This window comes from Penicillium paradoxum (genome assembly GCF_028828445.1).
Source record: "Penicillium paradoxum strain IBT 22861 chromosome Unknown utg000005l_segment0_segment0, whole genome shotgun sequence".
Taxonomy (NCBI): Eukaryota; Fungi; Ascomycota; class Eurotiomycetes; order Eurotiales; family Aspergillaceae; genus Penicillium; species Penicillium paradoxum.
In genome coordinates, this window is record NW_026643183.1 from 1219706 (window position 1) to 1241070 (window position 21365).

The 21365-nt window shown below is 49.1% G+C and overlaps 7 protein-coding genes across 7 annotated transcripts; 3 read left to right on the top strand and 4 right to left on the bottom strand.

The window, feature by feature from the left end:
* Positions 1 to 4664: 4664 nt before the first annotated feature.
* N7457_005479 (origin recognition complex subunit 4) lies at positions 4665 to 6958 on the bottom strand (the record flags this gene model as incomplete). Its single annotated transcript, XM_057176523.1, has 2 exons — positions 4665 to 5285; positions 5354 to 6958. The coding sequence occupies 2 exons, from the start codon at positions 6956 to 6958 to the stop codon at positions 4665 to 4667; spliced, it is 2226 nt and encodes a 741-aa protein (XP_057030825.1).
* A 908-nt stretch (positions 6959 to 7866) lies between these two features.
* On the top strand, positions 7867 to 8483 carry N7457_005480 (PaaI family thioesterase; the record flags this gene model as incomplete). Its single annotated transcript, XM_057176524.1, has 2 exons — positions 7867 to 7962; positions 8070 to 8483. 2 exons carry the CDS (start codon positions 7867 to 7869, stop codon positions 8481 to 8483), a joined length of 510 nt encoding a protein of 169 aa, XP_057030826.1.
* Positions 8484 to 8785: 302 nt separating this feature from the next.
* On the bottom strand, positions 8786 to 10599 carry N7457_005481 (secretory pathway gdp dissociation inhibitor; the record flags this gene model as incomplete). Its single annotated transcript, XM_057176525.1, has 8 exons — positions 8786 to 8874; positions 8933 to 9190; positions 9246 to 9797; positions 9860 to 10205; positions 10255 to 10282; positions 10347 to 10406; positions 10469 to 10493; positions 10554 to 10599. The coding sequence occupies 8 exons, from the start codon at positions 10597 to 10599 to the stop codon at positions 8786 to 8788; spliced, it is 1404 nt and encodes a 467-aa protein (XP_057030827.1).
* Positions 10600 to 11069: 470 nt separating this feature from the next.
* On the bottom strand, positions 11070 to 11973 carry mrpl4 (mitochondrial 54S ribosomal protein uL29m; the record flags this gene model as incomplete). The annotated part of the gene is made up of 3 exons (XM_057176526.1): positions 11070 to 11225; positions 11378 to 11544; positions 11610 to 11973. The coding sequence occupies 3 exons, from the start codon at positions 11971 to 11973 to the stop codon at positions 11070 to 11072; spliced, it is 687 nt and encodes a 228-aa protein (XP_057030828.1).
* An 836-nt stretch (positions 11974 to 12809) lies between these two features.
* N7457_005483 (NOT2/NOT3/NOT5 family protein) lies at positions 12810 to 14580 on the top strand (the record flags this gene model as incomplete). Its single annotated transcript, XM_057176527.1, has 5 exons — positions 12810 to 12891; positions 12973 to 13111; positions 13202 to 13999; positions 14067 to 14421; positions 14485 to 14580. 5 exons carry the CDS (start codon positions 12810 to 12812, stop codon positions 14578 to 14580), a joined length of 1470 nt encoding a protein of 489 aa, XP_057030829.1.
* Positions 14581 to 14854: 274 nt separating this feature from the next.
* On the bottom strand, positions 14855 to 15917 carry gtmA (gliotoxin thiomethyltransferase; the record flags this gene model as incomplete). Its single annotated transcript, XM_057176528.1, has 4 exons — positions 14855 to 15243; positions 15302 to 15358; positions 15420 to 15458; positions 15524 to 15917. The coding sequence occupies 4 exons, from the start codon at positions 15915 to 15917 to the stop codon at positions 14855 to 14857; spliced, it is 879 nt and encodes a 292-aa protein (XP_057030830.1).
* Positions 15918 to 17168: 1251 nt separating this feature from the next.
* N7457_005485 (condensin subunit SMC2) lies at positions 17169 to 20962 on the top strand (the record flags this gene model as incomplete). Its single annotated transcript, XM_057176529.1, has 5 exons — positions 17169 to 17195; positions 17246 to 17286; positions 17386 to 19543; positions 19596 to 19970; positions 20024 to 20962. The coding sequence occupies 5 exons, from the start codon at positions 17169 to 17171 to the stop codon at positions 20960 to 20962; spliced, it is 3540 nt and encodes a 1179-aa protein (XP_057030831.1).
* Between the last annotated feature and the right edge of the window lie 403 nt (positions 20963 to 21365).

Sequence of the window (21365 nt, forward strand, 5' to 3'; positions counted from 1 at the left end):
GCACTCGGTGGACAGAGCCTCACTTAACTTAATCTATTCCCTAATCGGCGTTCCTCCGTACCTAAATGTGGGGGGTTAGAAATCCCAGATATCTCCCCTGGCGCGGCAGCCGCGTCGATATTCGATATTCATTTTTTGAAACGGTCGTCAAACTTGTGGCTTTGGCCTTGGATCTCTGACTCGCTCAAATTCGAATGCCAATGCTGGTCTGACGTCGCGACCTTTGGAAGGATTCTGAATTCTATTGGCCCTCTGGCATGGAGATGCGAATGACGATGATCTCATCTGGGGCATCATACGATGTGAGATCGACGGTGCGATGGGAAATCGGCACTCCACATCGAGAAAAAGCAAGACGGAAGGGAGTACGGAGTATAACATATTTGCCGTACCTAAGTACCAAGGAGGTCCCTCACAATACACGTGTCTTGTACGGCTGCCAACATGGTGTATCCAATACAGGAGCCTGACAGTACAGGTCTACCCGTTGATCGACTCCACCGGCTGAAAACAGCAAGTGCAAGTGACAAAACGTCATTGACAACTCCGCGGGCGTATATAGGGACTCCATCTATCCGTCCTCCCAATCCATTGAATCCATTGAATCCATTGAACCAGACTTTCGAGGTGTGGCTTGCCCACAATACCGGATTAGGGGGTAATACGGCGAACTCCGGCGTGGCAAAAACTCCAATGGAACTATTGGCACCCCACGCTAGAAGCCTTCCAGAAGCCTTCCAGAAGACGCTAAGAAGCCCCCGTTTCGGAACGTCCATGGTTCACGCAGACACCAAACAAATGGAGTCCTTTGTTCTTTGATTAAGGGGCTGGGAAAACTCGGTCTCTGGGTGACGTTCTTTTTTTATTTCCTTTGGTTCTCGTGTTCCTGACGAGTTTGAGAAGACCTTCCGGCCGAAGGTGAAGCCTTGGCAGATGTCACTCGAACTATGGCCCTACGAAGTATAGGTTTCTTAAATTGTCTATAAGATTGTGGGTCACGGAGCAAGTTCAACCCTGGCGTCTTCCGAGTAAGACTCGTATATTGAAATCTACCGGTCTACTATGCATCTTCGATATTGTTACGTATCAGATTCCATGTTCTGGAAGGAAGTCATGTGTCAAAAAAAAAACTAAAACTAAAAAAAGAACCCCAAAGAAAAGGGAAAACCCGGCGAGCGCGGATTCCCATGAACCCACCAGACAAAAACCACTCCACCGTGACGGTTGACACGGGAAAAGTGTCGGGAAACAAAAGCACCAAGTCCACGTGGCAGATCTGCAAAACACCGGTGATAGAAGAGAAAAACAGCCCTTATGCAGCCAACGGAGTCAATAATCACTCTGCACTAAGCGAGGATGACCTGCAGTTGGAACCTTGGCTGTGGAGCTTCTACGCCCATGTGGCCCTGAAGGATGCAGAAGAAGCGGTCTGCATGCCTTCCAAGATTTGTTTCATCGTCTCTGGTTTGATTTGTTGACCAGGCTGGGAAGATTATTTCCGTTTCCTTCTCTTAGCCCACGACATCGACTAAGCCGCTGACTTGGCCGGTGGCAACTTTCGATGAGGGTTACTTGTATCTACTAAAAGCCGGTGATTGCAACAGAATGTATATTTCTCATTCTGTCTCTTTTCTTCGGGAAATGACAATCCCCGATCGGAGATAGTACTACCTTGGGTTTCCTTTGCATTTGGCCGTCAGCCCTTGATCAATGATATGGCAGGTCACGCCAATTGGGTGGAACAATTTCCATCCAGATAACCATGGCGAAAGTCATATGCATCTCGCAATGGGGACCGAGGGACATCCACCCAATCCTGACAAATCGTCCGGGACTGGAGAACGGTTGCATATGTTGTATGTACCCCTATACGGAGTACAACCGAGCCCTTGTCGGGATCTATACAATGTCCACTCCAACTTGTCAACGACTGCCATCTTTAATACCGAGAACAATGCTATCGATGTTAAGACCGATGGAGGATATCTACGACATACTGATCATTCTTAACTGGTAGAAGTGTTTCTATTACCTACAAAGTATACCTGCCTACTCCGTACGGAGTACTTGGCAAGTCTTGGTCTTAGTTGATCGTCAGGCTGCTACTGCATGGCAACGGGGCAGACGGAAGTTGTCCGGAAGTTGTCCGAATGATACTGATCGCCACAAGAAAACCAAATCACATCACACACGAAGCCGTTTACGACTCGGATATGCATCAACATCACCCCCGCGCTTTGGTCTCTCCCCGCTCGTCCCAACTGACTCCAGTTGCCCTAGAGAAAAGCCTAAAAGCCAACCCCAAGCCCCCATTCGAAGGAAAATCTTCCTGGCTTGAGATAACCCTCCGATCACCCTGCCATTCAGCTCCACTCTTGTCTGCCGTTAACCTTGCTCTCGCGTGGAGGCTAGGCTAGTCCGCTAGCTTGGCGGGAGGTGGCAAGGTATGATCCAAACGGGAAACCCCCGAAGAATTACAGGGAAAAAAAGACCAGGACAACTACTTCGAGCTTCGACCTAACAGGAAAGGAAACCTACAGCTCTACATCTCCAAAGCGGGGGTGTGAAGTCTGGGCGCGTATAGGCGGCGAAGAAGCCGGTGACCGCCGCTTTGCAGGAAGATCCTTGACACAGGCTCATTTTTCTCCCCGGGGGATACAGCGTCTTGGAAATGTCACCGAGTTGCAGAGTTCTGCATGTGCAAATACCCATCTGATAGATTTTTTTTTCACCTGGTCTTTTCTGGGTAACGGACTACAGCCCACGCGGAAGGCTGCGGCCCGCTGATCAAACACAGACAAAGGCACATGGATAACCACCTCACATTTGAAAGAGACTGGCATGACCATGTTGCACAAAGCCCTGGTTTACATCTTCTCAACAATGCCGTGCGAGGCGGGTCTAGATTTACCCCCCACCATCCTGAAACCAGCCTGCAAGTCTCGGCCCTGTTCTCTCGGTCACAATCGCAGCCATCCGGTTCCTATTTCAAGAACTGAGACAGGCTTCTGAGGTAAAAGAGGTCTTTCGGGCTCTGGCATGGTTTGAATACACTAGCTTTGCACATGTGCAGCACCCGACACATGTTCATGTAGTCACCCTTGCCACAAAAGAATACCGATCTGCAGGCTGCAGCATGACTCGGATGAATTCCTAACGGTCAGTCAATCCTGAGACTAGCCCTAGAAAGGGAACGTTGGGGCATGTGGATTACGCATCAAAGCCATGCGATTGTTGCAGGATAGTGGAGTTTGGGGGGGCTGCTGTTCCTTGCTTTTGTTAGCCTGTCCTTGGCTCCACTCCTTTTATCCTGTCTGTGACCTAGGGTAGACTGGTGAGATGAAATTACATATATTATGGCTATAGTGTTCTCTCTTATTGAGCATATTTAACTCTAAACACAGCGTAACATAGGTATAAGAATGGGCCTAACTATATAAACCACCATTGACGTTCTGCAGCTTTCACATGGAACCCCAGTGATCGCTGTCCTGCATGCAGACTAATACGCTCAACGCACATCTTGCCACATTTGAATCTACACCCCAGCCCCTCCGCTATCCATTTGTAGGCAAAGACTTGAGAATTCGACATGTCACAACACATGGCAACCCACATGCTATCACTTCACCATGCCGTTGAACATACATACAGATCAACAATGCACAAGCACGGCATTCTAGGGTTTATTATACATTAATTAACATAGAAGCAAAGCCTTTACTAACGTCTAAAATACCTACCACGCAAGAAAGTATCTCAACCAAGGCAGCGCGACTAAAGAATCCCATCTTCTGTAGGTACATCTATGTGGCATCGCTCTAAAACAGTGAACCAAAAAAAGGATATACAGACTCATCGCTTCCCTGATTTCTATTACCACACGTTTTCCTTTCCCTCCGAATCTACTAGCCAGTTTCAAAATCCCAACAAGATCTACCACGATATATCGAATAGACTCCCGATCTCGCCACCATCGAGCCCGCGCAGATCATTGCTCATCATACGATATCCAACCTTAACCCCCTTACCGCAGATCCCATGCTATTCCGAGGCCTACGTCTGCAGACATCAATTTAGGAGTTCATTTGCCCCAGTATAGTGCACGGAAGCTTGCATACACCCTGAAGCAAACCTTCCAAGGACAAGGATGACGTGACTGATCGCACACGGAACTAGGATCGCCACAGTTGGATGTAGGTTTGGGACTAGTGATGTTTGTCGATAATAGTTTAAAGGGCCTATGTATGGAGTAGTGTACCTATGGTTATGTCTGGTCGGTGCACGGAAATGTGTGTATGGGATGTGAGTCCGGTATCGGAATGGGGTTCGGGGAATATATAACTAGTGTACAGCACCTTACGGAGTACGGAATAGGGCTGATATGGTTATTCCTTTTCGGGACTCGGGATTTGAGCCAGGAATACGGGTTGGTGTTTGTGTGTACTGCTTTGTATGTCTGATGGAAGAGAATTCCAAATCTTTTGTGAACATGACTTGGGGGAGGAGATGGAAATCAATTGAGATGGAATTTGACTATTTGTATAGTTCAATTATCTGATAGTCAGAAAGCCAAATAATGTACTCCGTACTCGCCGATGCAAATCATGTAACACAGCAATGCATGCTGGTAATATATCCTTGGAACCGAGTTGGGGGTAGGTTTATTCACGCCACCACTGGCCCAGACCACCTCCGGAACCAGCCATTTCAATAACTTCCTCGAAACTAATTTCCACACGGAACATCTGCCCATCAGCAGTGCCGTTGCCACTGCCCACAGGGGTAACGAGTCCCCAGCTGAGCAGCTTCTCCCAGGATTCTCGGGCTACATCTCGGCCCCAGACCCGGCCTGGTGTAGCCGCGGCTCCTGACACCGAGGCAGATATCTTTGCAGAGGTTAGAAGCCGGACGTATTCCGCATATGCGGCGGGGAAGGAAAGTGCAAGTGGTCCCATGCTTTGTGATTGGGACCCGTCGTTTCCGGGATCGAACAGGGCTGACAAGCGGGTTGCAGCTACCAACAAAGCTAATGGCAACGACGAGGGACTAGATGATGTGATGGACGTGGAGAAGGGGAGAGGTGCTGGGTCGGGGCAATCAAGTGTTTGCGAAGCGAAGTTTTTCGGTACTGGAATTTCGGGAACTGGTGTGTCGACGGTCGATACGCTTTGCAGCAAGTCGCCGATTGGGAGAAGTGCGCTGTTGAAAAACTCCTTTACACATTTCGATTGGTAGTAGATACGCCTGATGTGGAATTGGAAGTCTTGGTCATTCCACATATGCTATTTTCAAAAGCGAGGTTTAGTAAATCTGCAAGTAACGGGAAAGAGCAGAAAGCTGTAGCTCTTACCTTCAAATATTCCTTCCAGCCCTTGAGCAGTATCACCCATTTGCTAGACTCGACCAGGGCACGGTCAGATCCAAGTTCAGCCGCAATATCTGCTACTTCGGTTTCACTGAGGTCTAGACTTCCGAGGCAGATATCCGAGAATGTCTCCAATGACTTAGGTAGCGGGACGTAAGTATAGCGGTGACTGAATCGACTCTTGACACGCTTCTCGAGCATTTCGGTGACATCGACCTTTGTCGTGAGCCCAATGACCGCGATAGGTGCTTTGCGGGCCTGGGCAATATCAAACAGATTATACAACAGAGTTTGTCGTGGGTGGGTGACGAACAAGTCGAACTCATCCAGCAAGATGATGATAGACTTTGCAGCAGTTTTTGACCCTGCATCACCAGAAGCTCCGAAAAGCTCTTCTGGGTGCGATAACAAAGCCAAGAGCGTCGCCATGGTATCCGCATAGGAGCTGACCTTGGCTGCATCCTCCTCGGTATGCATCTCACGACCAAGTTGGCGCCACATCTCGCGCAACGCTAGACGATCATCCGTGTGCAAAAATCCATTGAGGCGAACAACGTGAAATTCGTTTCTATGCTCCCTCGCGAGTGACGAAATGATGGATTCCACAATCGCAGTCTTTCCACACCCTCTGGATCCAAGAAGAAGCATCGAGTTACCCTCGCCCACCGACACTGTTTGTTCGATGAGCTGGTGAACCTTTTGGTATTCGGTTTCAACTCCCCGTAATGGGATCTGCCGTTTCCCTGACAATTTTTCGAGGAGAATGGTCGAGAGAATGCGCACTTCATCTGCAAGGCCCGTCTGACAGAGTGCCTGGAACTTTTCAGCGTATTCTGGCAATGGCTCGGAGACATCAACGGCTTCAGTCGCCTCCGGTTGTTCATAAGGCATTTCCTGTTGCAGTTGCATCGCAACGATATCGTCCAAGCCGTCCTGATACTCAGGTGAAGGAGACTTCTCTTTCGGCTCTGCGGCCAGGGCTCTCTTGGATCTGGTTCTCGTGGTGGATCTGGGGTTTGCGATGGATCTAGGTTTTGCGGCGGATCTGGGTTTTGCGGTGCTTCTCTTTGATTTGGCTCTTGTAGCTGAGCGACGGGCAGGCTCCGGAGATGACTCGTCGACATCTATGTCATCCTCGTCGTCGTCATCGTCATCCTCTTCCTCAGACTCAGGTGCGTCCTCGTCCTCATCTTCCACCGGAGACTGTGGCGGGTTTTGCACTGTTCGAGTCGCACGCGCACTCTTTGAGGGGGTAGTTGCTTGTTTTCTCCTCGACGGCGTCACAACCTCCTCCTCATATCTTTTTGGTGTTTTCCGTTGTCGCCCACTTGTTCGTGTTCCAACCCGGGCAGGGGTTTGCGTCTCTTCTTTCTCTTCCTCGGCCTCCTGGCCTGTGCTTTCTTGGTTAAGATCGTGTGCTCCGCGGGCAGATTGACGCCGTGAGGCACTTTTAACCGGCGTAGGGGAATTTCGAGTGTTGTTGGGGGATGAGGAGACCGCGAATACGTCTTGATCCTCGTTTCCCATTTCGATATCTCCATCAAAATCCTTGGAGACTCTTCTTCTTTTAGATGCTCGTGGGTCCTTCATGGCTATAGGTTGTCTGGGGAACTCGAATTGCTGGTATCGGGGGGATCCTCTAATTGGAGCGAATAGAATTGCACCGGAGCAAGGGAATCAAAAACAGCTCCTCTTGTGATGTGCTTTTGTCGAAATTGGGTTTGCGACTGTATGAATTAGCATCACATCCAATCAATGCTCTTGGTTTCCGACCAGCTTGAACTTGGGAGCTTTCCCTGAGTGAAATGACTTACAATTCGAGAGAGAATCAATGCGCATATGGTCCAAGGTAGCGCCAGCAAGCGTAGCTCGTCCAAATTGAAAAAGACAAACTGTGTGGTTCAATTGCGCTCCAAGGGTCGGACGAAGGACAACAATTGTCGATTTTCGCCTCAGGCCGAGACGCGTGACGCGAAGTCAGGTGCTTTCCCTTGGAGCGGCAAGGAATCCTCTCCTGTATTCCAAGCGCCATGCTAACTGGTCTGTATGCACATGGAGAAAAAGCCATGTACTTTTGCAATACAGATCGACTGTCATTGAAAATTACATCTTGCATTTCGTGGCAAGCAGCTTCCTCGGTTGCGTTCGGCCATTGCTAACAGCCTTACGGAGTACAACATAGGAACTACGTACTCCGTACCCGGGATACCTATATAGGGGGTTTCTCTCTTCTTTTTTCCTTTATTTTTCTTTAAGAAAAAAGAAACAAGGCATTGAAAACAATTAACCATTAACGAGAAAGACAGACCAATATCCGGTGATCCAGATCTCAAACGTGGGGACTTTCTACCATATCTACGCCTATCCGCCCCCCAGCCGAGGTCCAATGATGCATCCGAGCTGAGGTTCGGGGTAAGCTTCCCAGAGTTACTCCCAATAACACAACTCTTCTTCCTCGAAAAAGTCCATCTTTATACTCAATAACCCTATAACACATCATGGCCAGTCATGCAATTAGCGCCCCGTCCAGGAAACTGGACGAGTTCGAGGAGCTCGTCTACGGACATACGGGCCGAATGGGCATAAACGAGGAAGTAAGTTCCATGTGCAATTACAACCCCGACATATACACTGCACCCCAATCTACGCACCATTGCGATGCAGACTGAATCCAGCGCTTACCCTTGTCTCGAACGCAAAGCACTGGGACGTCGATGCCCGCGGTTGTAACCTCCGCTTTGAATCCGCAACCCGCGGTCCTCCGGCCAAAGTCTCGTTCCTTATAACGGTCACTCCTGCGCTGAGCAATTCCTTCGGGAACCTCCACGGAGGCTGCGCTGCGACTTTGATCGATGTCCTGTCTACCACTATCTTGCTGGGCGTCTCCAAGCCTGGTAACTTTAGTCTCGGTGGTGTCAGCCGCAATCTCAAATTGACGTATCTGCGCCCTGTGCCTACGGGTATTGAGGCGCGTGTTGTCTGCGAAGTTATCCATGTTGGCAAGCGATTGGCATTGCTTCGGGCTGAGATCCAGAAGGCTGAGACTGGGGATGTTTGTGTCGTTGGGGAGCATGAGAAAGCCAATACAGACCCCGAGGTGACGCAGCGGATTTGATTAGGGTTGGGTACATTTATAAGCGGCACCATGACCTTCCTGGTTCTTAGAGACTGTTACTTGGATATCAATAGATAAAGAAGACGTTTGAATCAATAATATAGCTGCAAAGTTCCAGACATTGTACGAGCGAAGTGCATGTAAGGATGGCAGTGGTGTCCAAAAATATTGTGCTTCGTTTGTGATAGGGAAAAGAAAGACGGACAGACAGAGAAACTGCCAGACATGCCCAAGACAAATATAGTCAACCAATCTAAACAGCACTAGATTATCCGATTCTCAAGGCGGGTATCAAAGCCTGTTTACTCGGTAGCCAGTTGTTGATCTTCACGGAGACCCTCAACCTTCAGCTCCTCGCCAGTGGCACGGCGGTACACATCACGGACATCATCTATGGCAAGTTGGTTAGCGAACAGGTGATAGACTTTTGATATTGGAAAATTGCTTACCAGTTGTAGTTTCGAAGTGTGATGTCGCGTCGTAGCTCTTGGAGATGAAGATGTTGGATTCTTCGCCACTGTCGGTGGGCTCATACAAAGGAATAGGCGGGCCCATGAACTTCTCCTCGACCTTACCCAGGCGCTCGAAGCCAGGCTCAAGCTCAAGGTGGGGGTTAGCATCGTTCTCAGCAATAGTGGAAACAATGGCGATGTAGTAGCCCTTGGGGCAGACGTTATGCGCGGATGAAACCATGGCAATGTAAATATCTGGAGGGGGTCAGTTTCAGATCAACAAAATAAGCTCGAATATGACTTGACTTACCGTGCTTGCGTCCAACCTGGGACTGGGGAATGATCAGCTGCACAGAGTCACTGCCGTCGGTCTTATCGATGGGGTGGTTCAGAATGCAGATAGCCTTGAGCAAGTATCCGGTGACCTTGGACTTGCTGGGGAAGTAGGAAGGATCGGCGATGATCTTCTTGGTCTTGGTCTCAAACTTCATGGCTTCGGATTGGTCATCCCGATCCTTCATGGTGGCCTTGATACCGGAGACCTTGCCGTTCTCGTAAAGCACTTCATCGACATCGGTGTTCAACATGTAGGTACCGCCGTAGATGGCAGACAGACGAGCAAAGCCCTGGGGCAGCTCGCCGAGACCGTAGAGAGGGTAGATGTATGGGGACTTTCCGTAGCGTGCCATAGAGTTGACATAGAGGCGGATGCGGTTAATGGTTTCGACGGCAGCGCCGGCCTGGGTGATATAGTCGTCGGAGGGGTACAAAGCCATGGAGTGACCAACGAAATCACGGGTGTTATCTTCAAGGCCAAACTTGTCGTAAACCTCCTTCATTGTGCAAGATTGGACGTCCAGTCCTAATCTTCATTAGCTCACTTCTAGGAACCCCGCCTAAAGAACTCGGGTTGCAGATACTTACCCTGGTGGCTAGCTGGGTCGTCCTCCTTGAATTCACCAACCCACTCCAAGAACTTCTTGGCACGTCGCTTCTCGAACAAGCCCATGAGCGATGAGCGCAGAGCTTCACCAGCATCGGAAGGCACCTTGGCCACGGTCGCCTTGGGGCCCTTACCTTGCTGAACATAACTGCCAGCAATCTGCTTGAACTCGAGGTACCGGGTCACATCGGTGGAAACCAAGATGTTGGTCAATTCTCCATTGGACATGAGCAACTTGGGGACCAAATCGATGTTCCAGTCGTTGACTCTCCCGTATTTCTTCCATGGCTCCTCGCCGGGGGCGACGTTGCCGTATTTCTTGAACAGCTGCAAAGAGAGTCAGCAGAGTCGATCGGGGGATAGCTGGTAAACATACTGCTTCGATGTTGACAGATGCTGCTTCTCTATGGCCATTGTGAGCTATTCTGATCGTGGTGCCGTCATAGCAAGCTTCTCCGCCTCACTTACCCTCCATAGTGATCGTTGCGATCGATGTGAAGAACCTTGTTACCCTTGACACTGAGGACACTATAGTCGAACACAATGAGATACGGGGATCATCAAACAGAACAAGCTCTTTGGAGACCTACCCAGACAACACACACTCGGTCAGGCCTGCAAGAAATGGTCAGTGTTGACTTGGGGCGCATGGCGGGGTAGCATAGCAAAACATACCGGTTCCCAACACTACCACATCGTATTCGGGGGCGATTTCGTCCATGATGGATGTGAAGGATATTAAAGGTAGAGAAAAAACAGAAGAAGGATTCAAGAGAATGAGGAGAAAGAGAAAGTTGGCTATCTCCCCGCGGATCAACGAAGCGGTAAGAAAGGGGAACTATTTGACGGATCCGCCACTAGTGAGTTGCCTCGAGACACCTCACCACGATATTAATATTACAATATAAAAATCACTCTGGATCATTCGTTTTTAACCCCTGAATATAAGAGGCGTGAATTCTTGGGCCTCAGGGGTAATCATGACTGGTTCCTGGCACTCAGAGGCACAGGAGTAAATGAACACATGTTGATAGTGTCGAATGTTGACCCATTTTCTTATGTATCCTGTGAATAATTTGACATGCGAACTAATAAAACCACTCTGAAAGCTAATGTTACATACTTAGTTGACCTGGGAAGACTTTGCTTAGGTCTCCCTCGACTGGGTGGGTCTCTACCCTATTCTCATGTTTATTGTTTCTTGCCCTTGGCCTGCTCAACCTCAACGTCCTCGAGTCCGTGGAAGTTCTCAGGGCGATATCCGGCTTCGTACATCCGCGAGGCGTCCTCCCAAGCATACCAGCGCTCACGCAGAACGTGCTTGATATTCTTCATGGTGCTTCGGATCTGACATTATCGGGTTAGCTCATTGTGGTCGAATATTATCAATCTTTAATTGAGAAAGAAGTCGCAAGCACTGGAAACAAGAAGATTTCACAGAGAGCATTGCAAGATTGGTAGATGAATGTGACGGCTGAAAGCCTCGGAGCGAAACTCACCACTTTGTCACGTTCCCCAGACTCATAATCACCGTAGCCGGGCTTCAGTCGAATTCGCTCCATATCAGATGTGGCAATGCGGTTTCGTTCGCGGACGCATACATGCCACAAAGCGTGCAGGTCTTCCCAGCTCCGTTCGCGGAGTTCCTGGATACCCCATGAGCGACCTAGATTGCCAACAATCAGCACTGTCGGCAAGAACATCGATATATTGAAAATTCGCCTAACTAACCAAAAGCGAAATCATAATCTGGTTGAGGCAATGCCGCCCGGTTAGGGGGAAAGAATGCCCAGAGTCCATGGTTAGGGTTCGTTTCCCGGGGCTGCATCTCTTCCGGTGATACAGGCTTGGGCAATGGCCATTTTGACACGGTGAATGGGGTTCTGGGACCGGTCCGGTTGATAGCGGACACACCGCGGTTTTTGCTCTTGTCGCGTCGAGGGTTGACGCCGACAGAGGCAGTCGAAGAAAAGCTTGAAGACTGAATGGCTGATACAGTCACGGGGAGGCGAAGTGATGGTGCGAGGTAAGTAGGGGGCAACTCAGCCATAGCCAGCCCTCTCAGGCGGCCGGCAATGCGTGGAACCTGTTGCATGATTGTGATGGCTTCCCCAGGTTGGTCGAGTCGGAGATTGATGGCCCTTTCTTTTCGCAAAGGCGGCAAGGCTCATCACGTGCCATGGCAGTAGTTAAGATGGTACCAGCTTCGGGTTCATCGGGTCTGCTTTCATACCTATAGCTAGATTTCTCTTTTTTTTTCTCTCTCCAGATCTCTTTTGATATAGTTCTCAATCACCAAAGGCAATTACTCTTTCACACTTAGCCCTTAAGGTATTTTATATGTTCACCTCTTGAAGGCTTGTCCGCGGTTAATTGGAGACTGGCCTGTGCATTCTCGAGCACCCGCGCGCCTGACCGCCCAATCGACTCTCTCTCAGCGGAGTAGTGCCGCATCAAGCGTGACCAGCCTTTGTGGATTGCTCTCCCCTCCACAGATTCAAGTCCGGCGTATTACTCGATCAAAGCTCTATTTTGAACGTTCTTAAGAGATCCCGAGATCTCACAAGTTTGCTTCTCTTTCGGAAGCACCGATTATGAATAGACCAGGTTCGTTATTTTCCTTCAATGCCATCGCATACCCTCATACCATTCTTATCTTTTACCCAACTCCGCGGAACTCTTGATAGTCGAACTTGCCTCGATGCAAGGTTTTGATCTATGTGATGCCGAAAGTTGGCTGGGATCATGCATGTTTCGGGGAGTCCAATGGCAAGCCTCGCTGCAAATAGTCCTACATTTGCGACCGAGACATTCGCAAGGGCACGTCCGCACATTCCTGTGCCGTGATATTGACCTGCGCGGCCCTTGATGCGACGAACGTGCTAACTTGCCACGCTTGTGTCAAGCCTAAGTCTACATCTGTTGAGAGGCATGTCTGGATTCCCCATGCAACAGCAAGCACAAGCTCGAACTGCTTCATTAGCCTCTGCGCGATTGTCACACGGGAAACTGGGTGTGATTGCCTCGTGTTATACTGACTGAGCACTCGAGATTATTTTGAAGAAGGGATGCTAACATGGGACTGAATGATTAGGCGGTGCAAACTGGAGCTTCAATCTACCTGTCAGCGGAACAACTGGCCTACAGGGCAATCAACAGCGCACAATGGGAACAATGGGCAGTTTTGCGCAAAGTCTAGGAGGGTCGCAATCTACGGCTCCACTCGATCTGTCGTAAGTACACCCTTGCCATGGTTTGCGGTGGTCTCCCGTCTCTCCGGACCTTTGAGTCTGTCTCCGAGCTGACAAGGTCGGTGATTCTAGGGAGTTCCCTTCGCTATCAGGAGCATCACAGCAATCACAGTCACAGACTCCCGGTCAGCTAATGTGGGCCAACGCAAGTCAACGCGCTGCTCAGCAAACACCCGTTCAAAGACAACAGCACCCTCCGACGTCGCAAGCCCCCTCTCGTTCCTCCCAACCCCAAGGTCTTCCTACACCGCAACAATCGCAGGCACAACATGATGATATGTTCCCTTCTGGTACGCAGTTTGCCAATCGACTAGATGACTTTAGAAATGGTGGGCAGGGCATCAGTAACCAACTCGGTGCGGGTGGACAACCCCAGACAGGCAATATCGAAGAGTTCCCTCCATTGGGTCGAAATGCCGCTGCTGAACTTCCCCTCGGCCGAACCGGTCCTTTGATGCAGGGTGCGGGCTTTGGAGGCTATGGGTCTGGTATAGGGACCTCACGATCACCAGTCAGCCAAGTGCCCAATGGCATTCTGGGACAAGAGAAAGAAGTAGGTATTATCAGTAATACTCACTTACAAGGCGGCACTGACTTCGAACAGGACTTGAACAATGGCGTGCTACCAGGCCAGCGTAACTTTAGTGACCCGCAACAGCTACAGCAAAGGCAGGCAGAAAGTAGCGATAGCCAAGATGTTTCCGGTGCTTCGCAGAGCGCCGAACAACCGCCTCTTGCGCAAATGAGTGAACTTGACAGATTTGGGTTGGCCGGTCTGCTACGTATGATTCATGGCGAGAGCCCTGATGTCGCAAGTCTCGCCGTTGGCCAAGATTTGATGACACTAGGATTAGATTTAAATCAGGCGGAGTATGCTAATATTTCCGCCTCACTATTGACACACCCATGGATGCTAATCAAATTCTTTCTTTCATAGGCCTTTGCACACATCATTTGCTTCGCCATTTGTGTCATCAATGTCGGCCGTCCCTCTGGAACAAGATTTCTCTTTGCCAAGCTGTTATAATGTTGCCAATATTCAACCCCTTCAATCTCGCATTCCCGGATTCAGCGATGAGACACTCTTCTTCATCTTCTATAGCATGCCCCGGGATATCATGCAAGAACTAGTTGCCGAGGAATTGATGGGCCGGAAGTGGCGGTACCACAAGCTTGAGCGATGCTGGCTGACTCGCGACGAGACATACCCAGGACCTGTTGACGTGGAGCGTGGCGTGACGGAGCGCGGCGTGTATCTTCTGTGGGATCCCACCAGCTGGAAGAAAGTCCGAGTATGTCACCTTCATCCCTTGTTGAGATCGAGAAAATCATCAAGCTAATCATGATCTTCGCAGCGCGAATTCATTCTTCGATACGAAGACTTGGACAACCGGTTGGATCCCAATCGCGGCGTTGCCCGTCCACCTGGCGTGGCGCATCATGCCTCATGATTTTAAGCTTATACGAGTTAGGTGTGGCGCACAGAATTTAAACAATCAGCTAGGGCGTTTGGTTTACTGGTCTATGTAATATTGCTCAGGTGTGGCCGATAGTACATTACCCTTCGGGAACAAAGCGTGTTGATTTCTCGGAGACTAAACGGACTATGTGGAAACCCAGGATACCATTTTGACGATCAATAGCCTTGATGAACTGTTCAGATTATGACAAAATGTAGACCCTTTGAAGGTTCTATACATCCAAAATTCCAATGAAATTCTCCACTTAGCAAGATTGCCGCGCAGTGGAAAGAAGGGCCACCCATTCCGTCTCGATATCACCATCCCCGAATGTGTCCTTTGCGTATTTCTCCAGTGCCGGACGAAGCTTGTCCGCATGTTCTTCTCGTTGCTTGTCTGTCCAGAATGACTTTGTCATGCTGGGTATCATCATCATGGCCATATCGACAAAGACAGACGAGATGAGGGCCAATTTGATTTTACTGACACGGACATCAACGTCCTGGAAACCACGATTCTCGAGCTGGGACTCAATCCAAGGCTTTGAGTACCATTCTCCATCATTGAGCGATGCCAATAGTTCCTGTGTTTCAGGGAAAGGCAAATTGCCTGGGATGCCCTCAATTGCTCTCCGGGCAAGGGCAATCCAGCCGGCTATTTTCACGTCAGTAAATCTATTACTTGCGACCATCCTGCGTTTTCCAAAACTCACGCTCGATCCAGGTCGAAAAGGCAATAGTCCCGCCAGGTTGCAGAATCCGGATGGTTTCTAGTGGCCGTTCATGTTAGATTTCAAATGAAACGCGCAATAACGCAACGAGCTCTCTTACCGTCGAGAGCCTTGATAGAATCAGGGATTGCCATGTAGGCTATCAAAAAGCATATGGTTAGCCACATTCAAGTCAGCCGAAAGTGCATTCAGTACGAAACTCACCAAAAGCAGTAAATACATGGGAGTAATGATCGCTGGGAAGATCAGAATCCCGCGCATCTACAACCCTGGTCTCCACGTTCTCCCAACCCTCTTGCTTCATCCGATCGGCAGTGTACGTGAGAATTACGGACGAGATGTCTCCGCAGGTCAATGTAGCTCGTGCCTTGGTAGTGTCGTCGAGTTTGGCATTGAGGGTACTGGAGATAACACCAGTGCCGCAGGCATTGTCAAGGATTACGAGGGATTGATCCGGGTTGGCCTTGGACTCAGCGACCACCTTGCTCTGGTCAACCAGCAATTCACCGAAGGTACGGGTGACAATCTCCCCGCGCTTGAAGGTGGAAGCATAGGCCTCGCTCTTGAAGACTGTTTCAAGGTCGGTTTTGTCTGTCATGGCTGATCTGAACAATACTATGTGTGGAAGTATAGTAGTGATTGAGATTGCTGGGTGTAGAAGACCGGAGTAATATGACACAATGTCCAGATGATGGAATGATGGAGGTGATTATTCGATCTACCTGGCTCTTTATATAGGGTCTGAGGCTCTAGATTCCCTATAGTCGGTGCAATGTCTCACTTGAGCAACTTTGTACCACAGAGAAAGTGTCCGAGAATGTCTCCGCGAGTGGAGATATTGGTATAGGTGCGGCTTGAAAGGTGCATATGACCTGCTTATTCCCTCGATACATACTTCCAATTGTACTTTGTATCCAAAACCCCCAATGATAATCCTTGACCAGGTCAGCTCTTGTGATGTACCCTGGTAGTAGATTGGGCGGATTGGAAGAAAAATCTCCCTTACACAGCCTGAGCGATTCCTATGGAATCCTTTGTCATAGGTACTTTAAGCTTACACATGAAAGCTGATAAATCAGGGGTTTAAGTGACAACTAACCCAAATCATCGCAAGGACACTGGTCTATGGAGGTGGGACTTGTCCTCCTTCATAAGCCGGGTGAAGGTGCTTTCATATCATTCTCTAGTTAAGTACAGCGCTCTGTACTAAGAGCTCTTGATCCAATATTATTATATTATCTCTCACCTGTCTTGCAAATGGGGTTCCAAGGTCTTTCTAAAGGTCTCTCCGGCCGTCTGTGTAAGTTGTAACTGTGGTAGATAACCTATATTTATGGACTCAACTGCCAAGTTACCACATCTTCCTTCCTCAAATTTAATGATAATTTTAGACTCACGCCAAATATATCATAGGATACATGGCTTTAGTCCTAATAAGCGTACTCTGTTTCTTATTATTTAACGAACATATAAGTCGTCGCAAAAGCTTGTGACAGATTGGGCGTTCGCTTCCTCGGTACTCCGTAGTTAGTACTGTAATCGGATAAAATCAAAAGATAACACAGGAGCATTTGACCCATTATATAAGGTAGGTAGTTCGGATAGGCAAATCTCACCTATATAGACGAGTGTATGTAGAAGCTGATGTCAAGTCGCCCGAGCCTCTCTTTTCATAGTTCTATATCACGTGACAATGAAGCCCCCGCGCTGACATCAGCAACGCGGCGCCAGACCCGAACGGGCAAAGCATAAACAGCTGGTGCGGCAAAACAATCAATCCCCTCCACATTTCATCTGGCCGACCCATGCACTCTGCTAGCGAGCAGCACGCCGTTTCGGAGTCGCAACCATGAGGATTACGGAAATTGTTATAGACGTGAGTCTCAGGATCTCTGATTGTTATTTACTGCGCTAATTTGTTGTTAGGGCTTCAAATCGTACGCTGTGCGTACGGTGATCTCGGGATGGTATGCAGCCCTTCAATTCCAAGCATGGACCGAGCTACTGCATGGACCGAGTTCCTGGCAAGATAAAAATGGCGGAATGTACTGATCGCGCAAATATAGGGACGAAGCGTTCAACTCTATCACTGGCCTGAACGGCAGTGGTAAATCCAACATTCTCGATGCCATTTGCTTCGTGCTTGGTATTACCAACATGACCACAGTCCGCGCGCAAAACCTCCAAGATCTCATCTACAAGCGCGGCCAAGCCGGTGTGACTAAGGCCAGTGTTACTATCGTTTTCGACAACCGGGATACCGCGAAATCGCCGATCGGATTCGAAGAATATGCGAACATCTCGGTTACCCGACAAATTGTGCTAGGCGGCACAAGCAAATATTTGATCAATGGCCATCGCGCGCAACAACAGACTGTCCAGAACCTTTTCCAGAGTGTCCAATTGAACATCAACAACCCTAATTTCCTCATTATGCAAGGTCGCATCACGAAGGTCTTGAATATGAAGTCGGTCGAAATTCTGGCGATGATTGAGGAGGCAGCCGGCACACGAATGTTCGAGGACCGAAGAGAGAAGGCGAACAGGACAATGGGAAAGAAGGAACTGAAGCTGCGCGAGATCGAAGAACTGCTGAAGGAAGAGATTGAGCCCAAGCTCGAGAAGCTACGGTCGGAGAAACGAGCTTTCCTCGATTTTCAGCAGACGCAGAACGATCTCGAGCGCTTGACCCGACTTGTTGTAGCCCATGACTATGTTCGCGGCGGCGAACGGTTGCGAATTGCAGGCGAAGAGTGCGAAAATAAGCGCAATAAGGTGCAGGCACTTGAAGATAATACACTCAAGCTCAAAAATGAGATTGCTCACTTGGAGGAAGACGTACAACGGGTGCGCACAGCTCGCGACAAGGAACTCCGAAAAGGCGGAAAATTCCAAGGACTTGAAGATGAGGTCAAGAACTACTCGCACGAGTTGGTTCGATTGACCACCGTCTTTGATCTTAAAAATGCAAGCATAGAGGAAGAGAAGGAGAAACGAAAGACTATCCAAAAGACTGTCACTGATCTCGAGAAAGTCCTGAAAGAGAAGCGCAAGATCTATGAGAAGCTACAAGCTCAGTACGACACCGCTAAAGCTGAACTGGACGCACAGAACGTCGAAGTGGAACAAAAAGAGGAATTGCTCCAGACACTGCAGACTGGTGTAGCCTCCAAGGAGGGCCAGGAGAGTGGTTACCAGGGTCAATTACAAGATGCCCGCAACCGTGCAAGCAATGCCGCCACAGAACAAGAACAAGGGAAGCTCAAAATCAACCACCTTGAGAAGCGTATCAAAGAAGAGGAGCCTCGCGCAAAGAAAGCGAAGGAACAGAACTCAGGGCTTTTGCGTGATCTGGAAGGGTTGAAGTCGCAAGCAAGCAAGCTAGAGTCCGAGCTGACTCGACTTGGGTTTGAGCCTGGAAAAGAAGAGCAAATCTACCAAGAACAGACCGGGCTTCAACGAGATATTCGCGAGCTCCGTCAACGGGCTGATGGCCTTAAGCGACAGGCAGCAAACATTGATTTCAACTACGCTGACCCTCACCCCAACTTTGACCGATCCAAGGTAAAGGGCTTGGTTGCCCAGCTCTTCACCCTTAACAAAGATCAAGTTCCGGCCGCGACTGCGCTGGAGATCTGCGCCGGTGGCCGCCTTTACAATGTTGTCGTGGACAGTGCAGAGACCGGCACGCAGCTACTTCAGAAAGGCAAGCTGCGCAAGCGTGTGACTATCATTCCCCTTAATAAAATTTCTGCTTTCAAGGCCTCCGCAGAAAAGATTGGAGCTGCACAGAAGCTTGCTCCCGGGAAGGTTGACCTCGCCCTCTCCTTGGTTGGATATGAGGAAGAAATTCTCGCAGCGATGAACTACGTTTTTGGCAACACACTCATCTGCCATGACGCTGAAACAGCCAAGAAGGTGACATTTGATCCATCAGTTCGCATGAAGAGTGTCACGCTGGAGGGTGATGTGTATGATCCGTCCGGAACACTTTCTGGTGGAAGCTCTCCCAATTCTAGCGGTGTTCTCGTTACTTTGCAAAAACTCAACGAGATCACCAAGGAGCTGCGGAGCAAGGAACGACAGCTCGCGACTTTGGAAGACAATATGAAGAGAGAAAAGAAGAAGCTTGATTCTGTCCGCTCCATCAAACAAAATCTGGATCTCAAGTCTCACGAAATTAAGCTCACCGAGGAGCAAATTAACAGCAACTCCTCATCTTCGGTATGTTCTGTTTATATTTAATTATCAACAATTTGCGACTAACTCGAAGTAGATTATTCAAGCCGTCGAGGAAATGAGAGCAAATATTGAACAACTCAAGGAAGACATCGCCGATGCTAAATCTCGCCAGGCCGAAGCATCCAAGGATATCAAGCGCATTGAGAAGGACATGAGTGAATTCAACAATAACAAAGATAGCAAGTTGGAAGAACTCCAAACCACGCTCAATAAGCTCAAAAAGAGCCTCGCCAAGAATTCTATCTCGGTCAAAGAGCTGCAGAAGGAATTGCAAACTTCCAGACTAGATTCTGAACAAGTTGGCAGCGATCTATCCGCAGCCGAGGAGCAGTTGGTTGAGTCGGACAACACCCTCAGTGCCCAGGTGGAAGAAATCGAGTCCCAAAAGCGGGAGCAGACACGACTGAAGGTATTTGATTCCCTCGCAACGCTATTCAATAACCATGTAGCTAACAGATTCAGGATGCCCATGACATCGCGCAGGCTCAACTTGACGATGAGAGGGCTAAGTTGACTGGCTTCGATGAGGAATTGCGAGAATTAGAGGAAGCCATGAAGAACAAATCGTCTCGAATTACCGAGGATGGTCTTGAAGCGCAGAAGCTCGGCCATCAGCTTGAGAAGGTCCAGAAGGATCAGCACACCGCTAGCCAGGCTGTGGCTCATATGGAAGAGGAACATGAATGGATTGCGGATGAAAAAGAGCACTTCGGACGCGCCAATACACCCTACAACTTCCAGAACCAGAACATCGCTGAGTGCAAAGCTACTCTACGCAACTTGACAGAGCGATCTCAAGGCATGAAGAAGAAGATCAACCCCAAGGTTATGAACATGATCGACAGCGTTGAGAAGAAGGAGGCTGCTCTGAAGAACATGATGAAGACCGTTATCCGCGACAAGCGAAAGATCGAGGAAACCATCATGAATTTGAACGAATACAAAAAGGAGGCTCTTCACAAGACGTGGGTCAAGGTGAATGGCGACTTCGGACAGATTTTCAACGAGCTTCTTCCGGGCAGTTTCGCCAAACTTGACCCGCCAGAGGGCAAAGACATCACAGACGGTCTCGAGGTCAAGGTGTCCCTGGGCAAAGTCTGGAAGCAGAGTCTTACAGAACTGAGCGGTGGCCAACGTTCGCTCATTGCACTCTCGTTGATCATGGCACTTTTGCAATTCAAGCCCGCACCAATGTACATTCTCGATGAGGTTGACGCCGCACTCGATCTATCTCACACGCAAAACATCGGTCGACTGATCAAGACCCGTTTCAAGGGCTCTCAGTTCATCGTCGTCTCGCTGAAGGATGGCATGTTCCAAAACGCCAACCGCATTTTCCGTACGCGATTCAGCGAGGGTACCAGTATCGTCCAAGCGTTGACTCCTGCCGATATGAAATAAGCATGCACATGAAATTCATTGTTTATAGTTCCTTTCTTGGTTCGGTGGTGTACGACGTTACGTCTGGCCTTTGGTGTTTGGTTGTGTTTGGGTGGGAATGGATCTCTGTTTTATGACTTATGCATGGTAAAGGCTATTTTCGTTTCTATTAAACCCCTGTATCTTGTATTTGCTTAACTTGATAATCCAACGGTCTATACAAAGCCATCTCGGTGCGGAATTATCCTGTTCCCCTAGTTCACTCGAAGTATATTACCCAAATGGAGATCACTGATACTATGGGCTCCATTATCAAAGAGATGCAAGCCACATAGCAGGAATATTGAGTATAAAGGACGCAAAGTGCGGTTGTTTTATAGTGGTCTACATCCCAAGTCGGCGTTGTGGAAGATAAACTCCGATT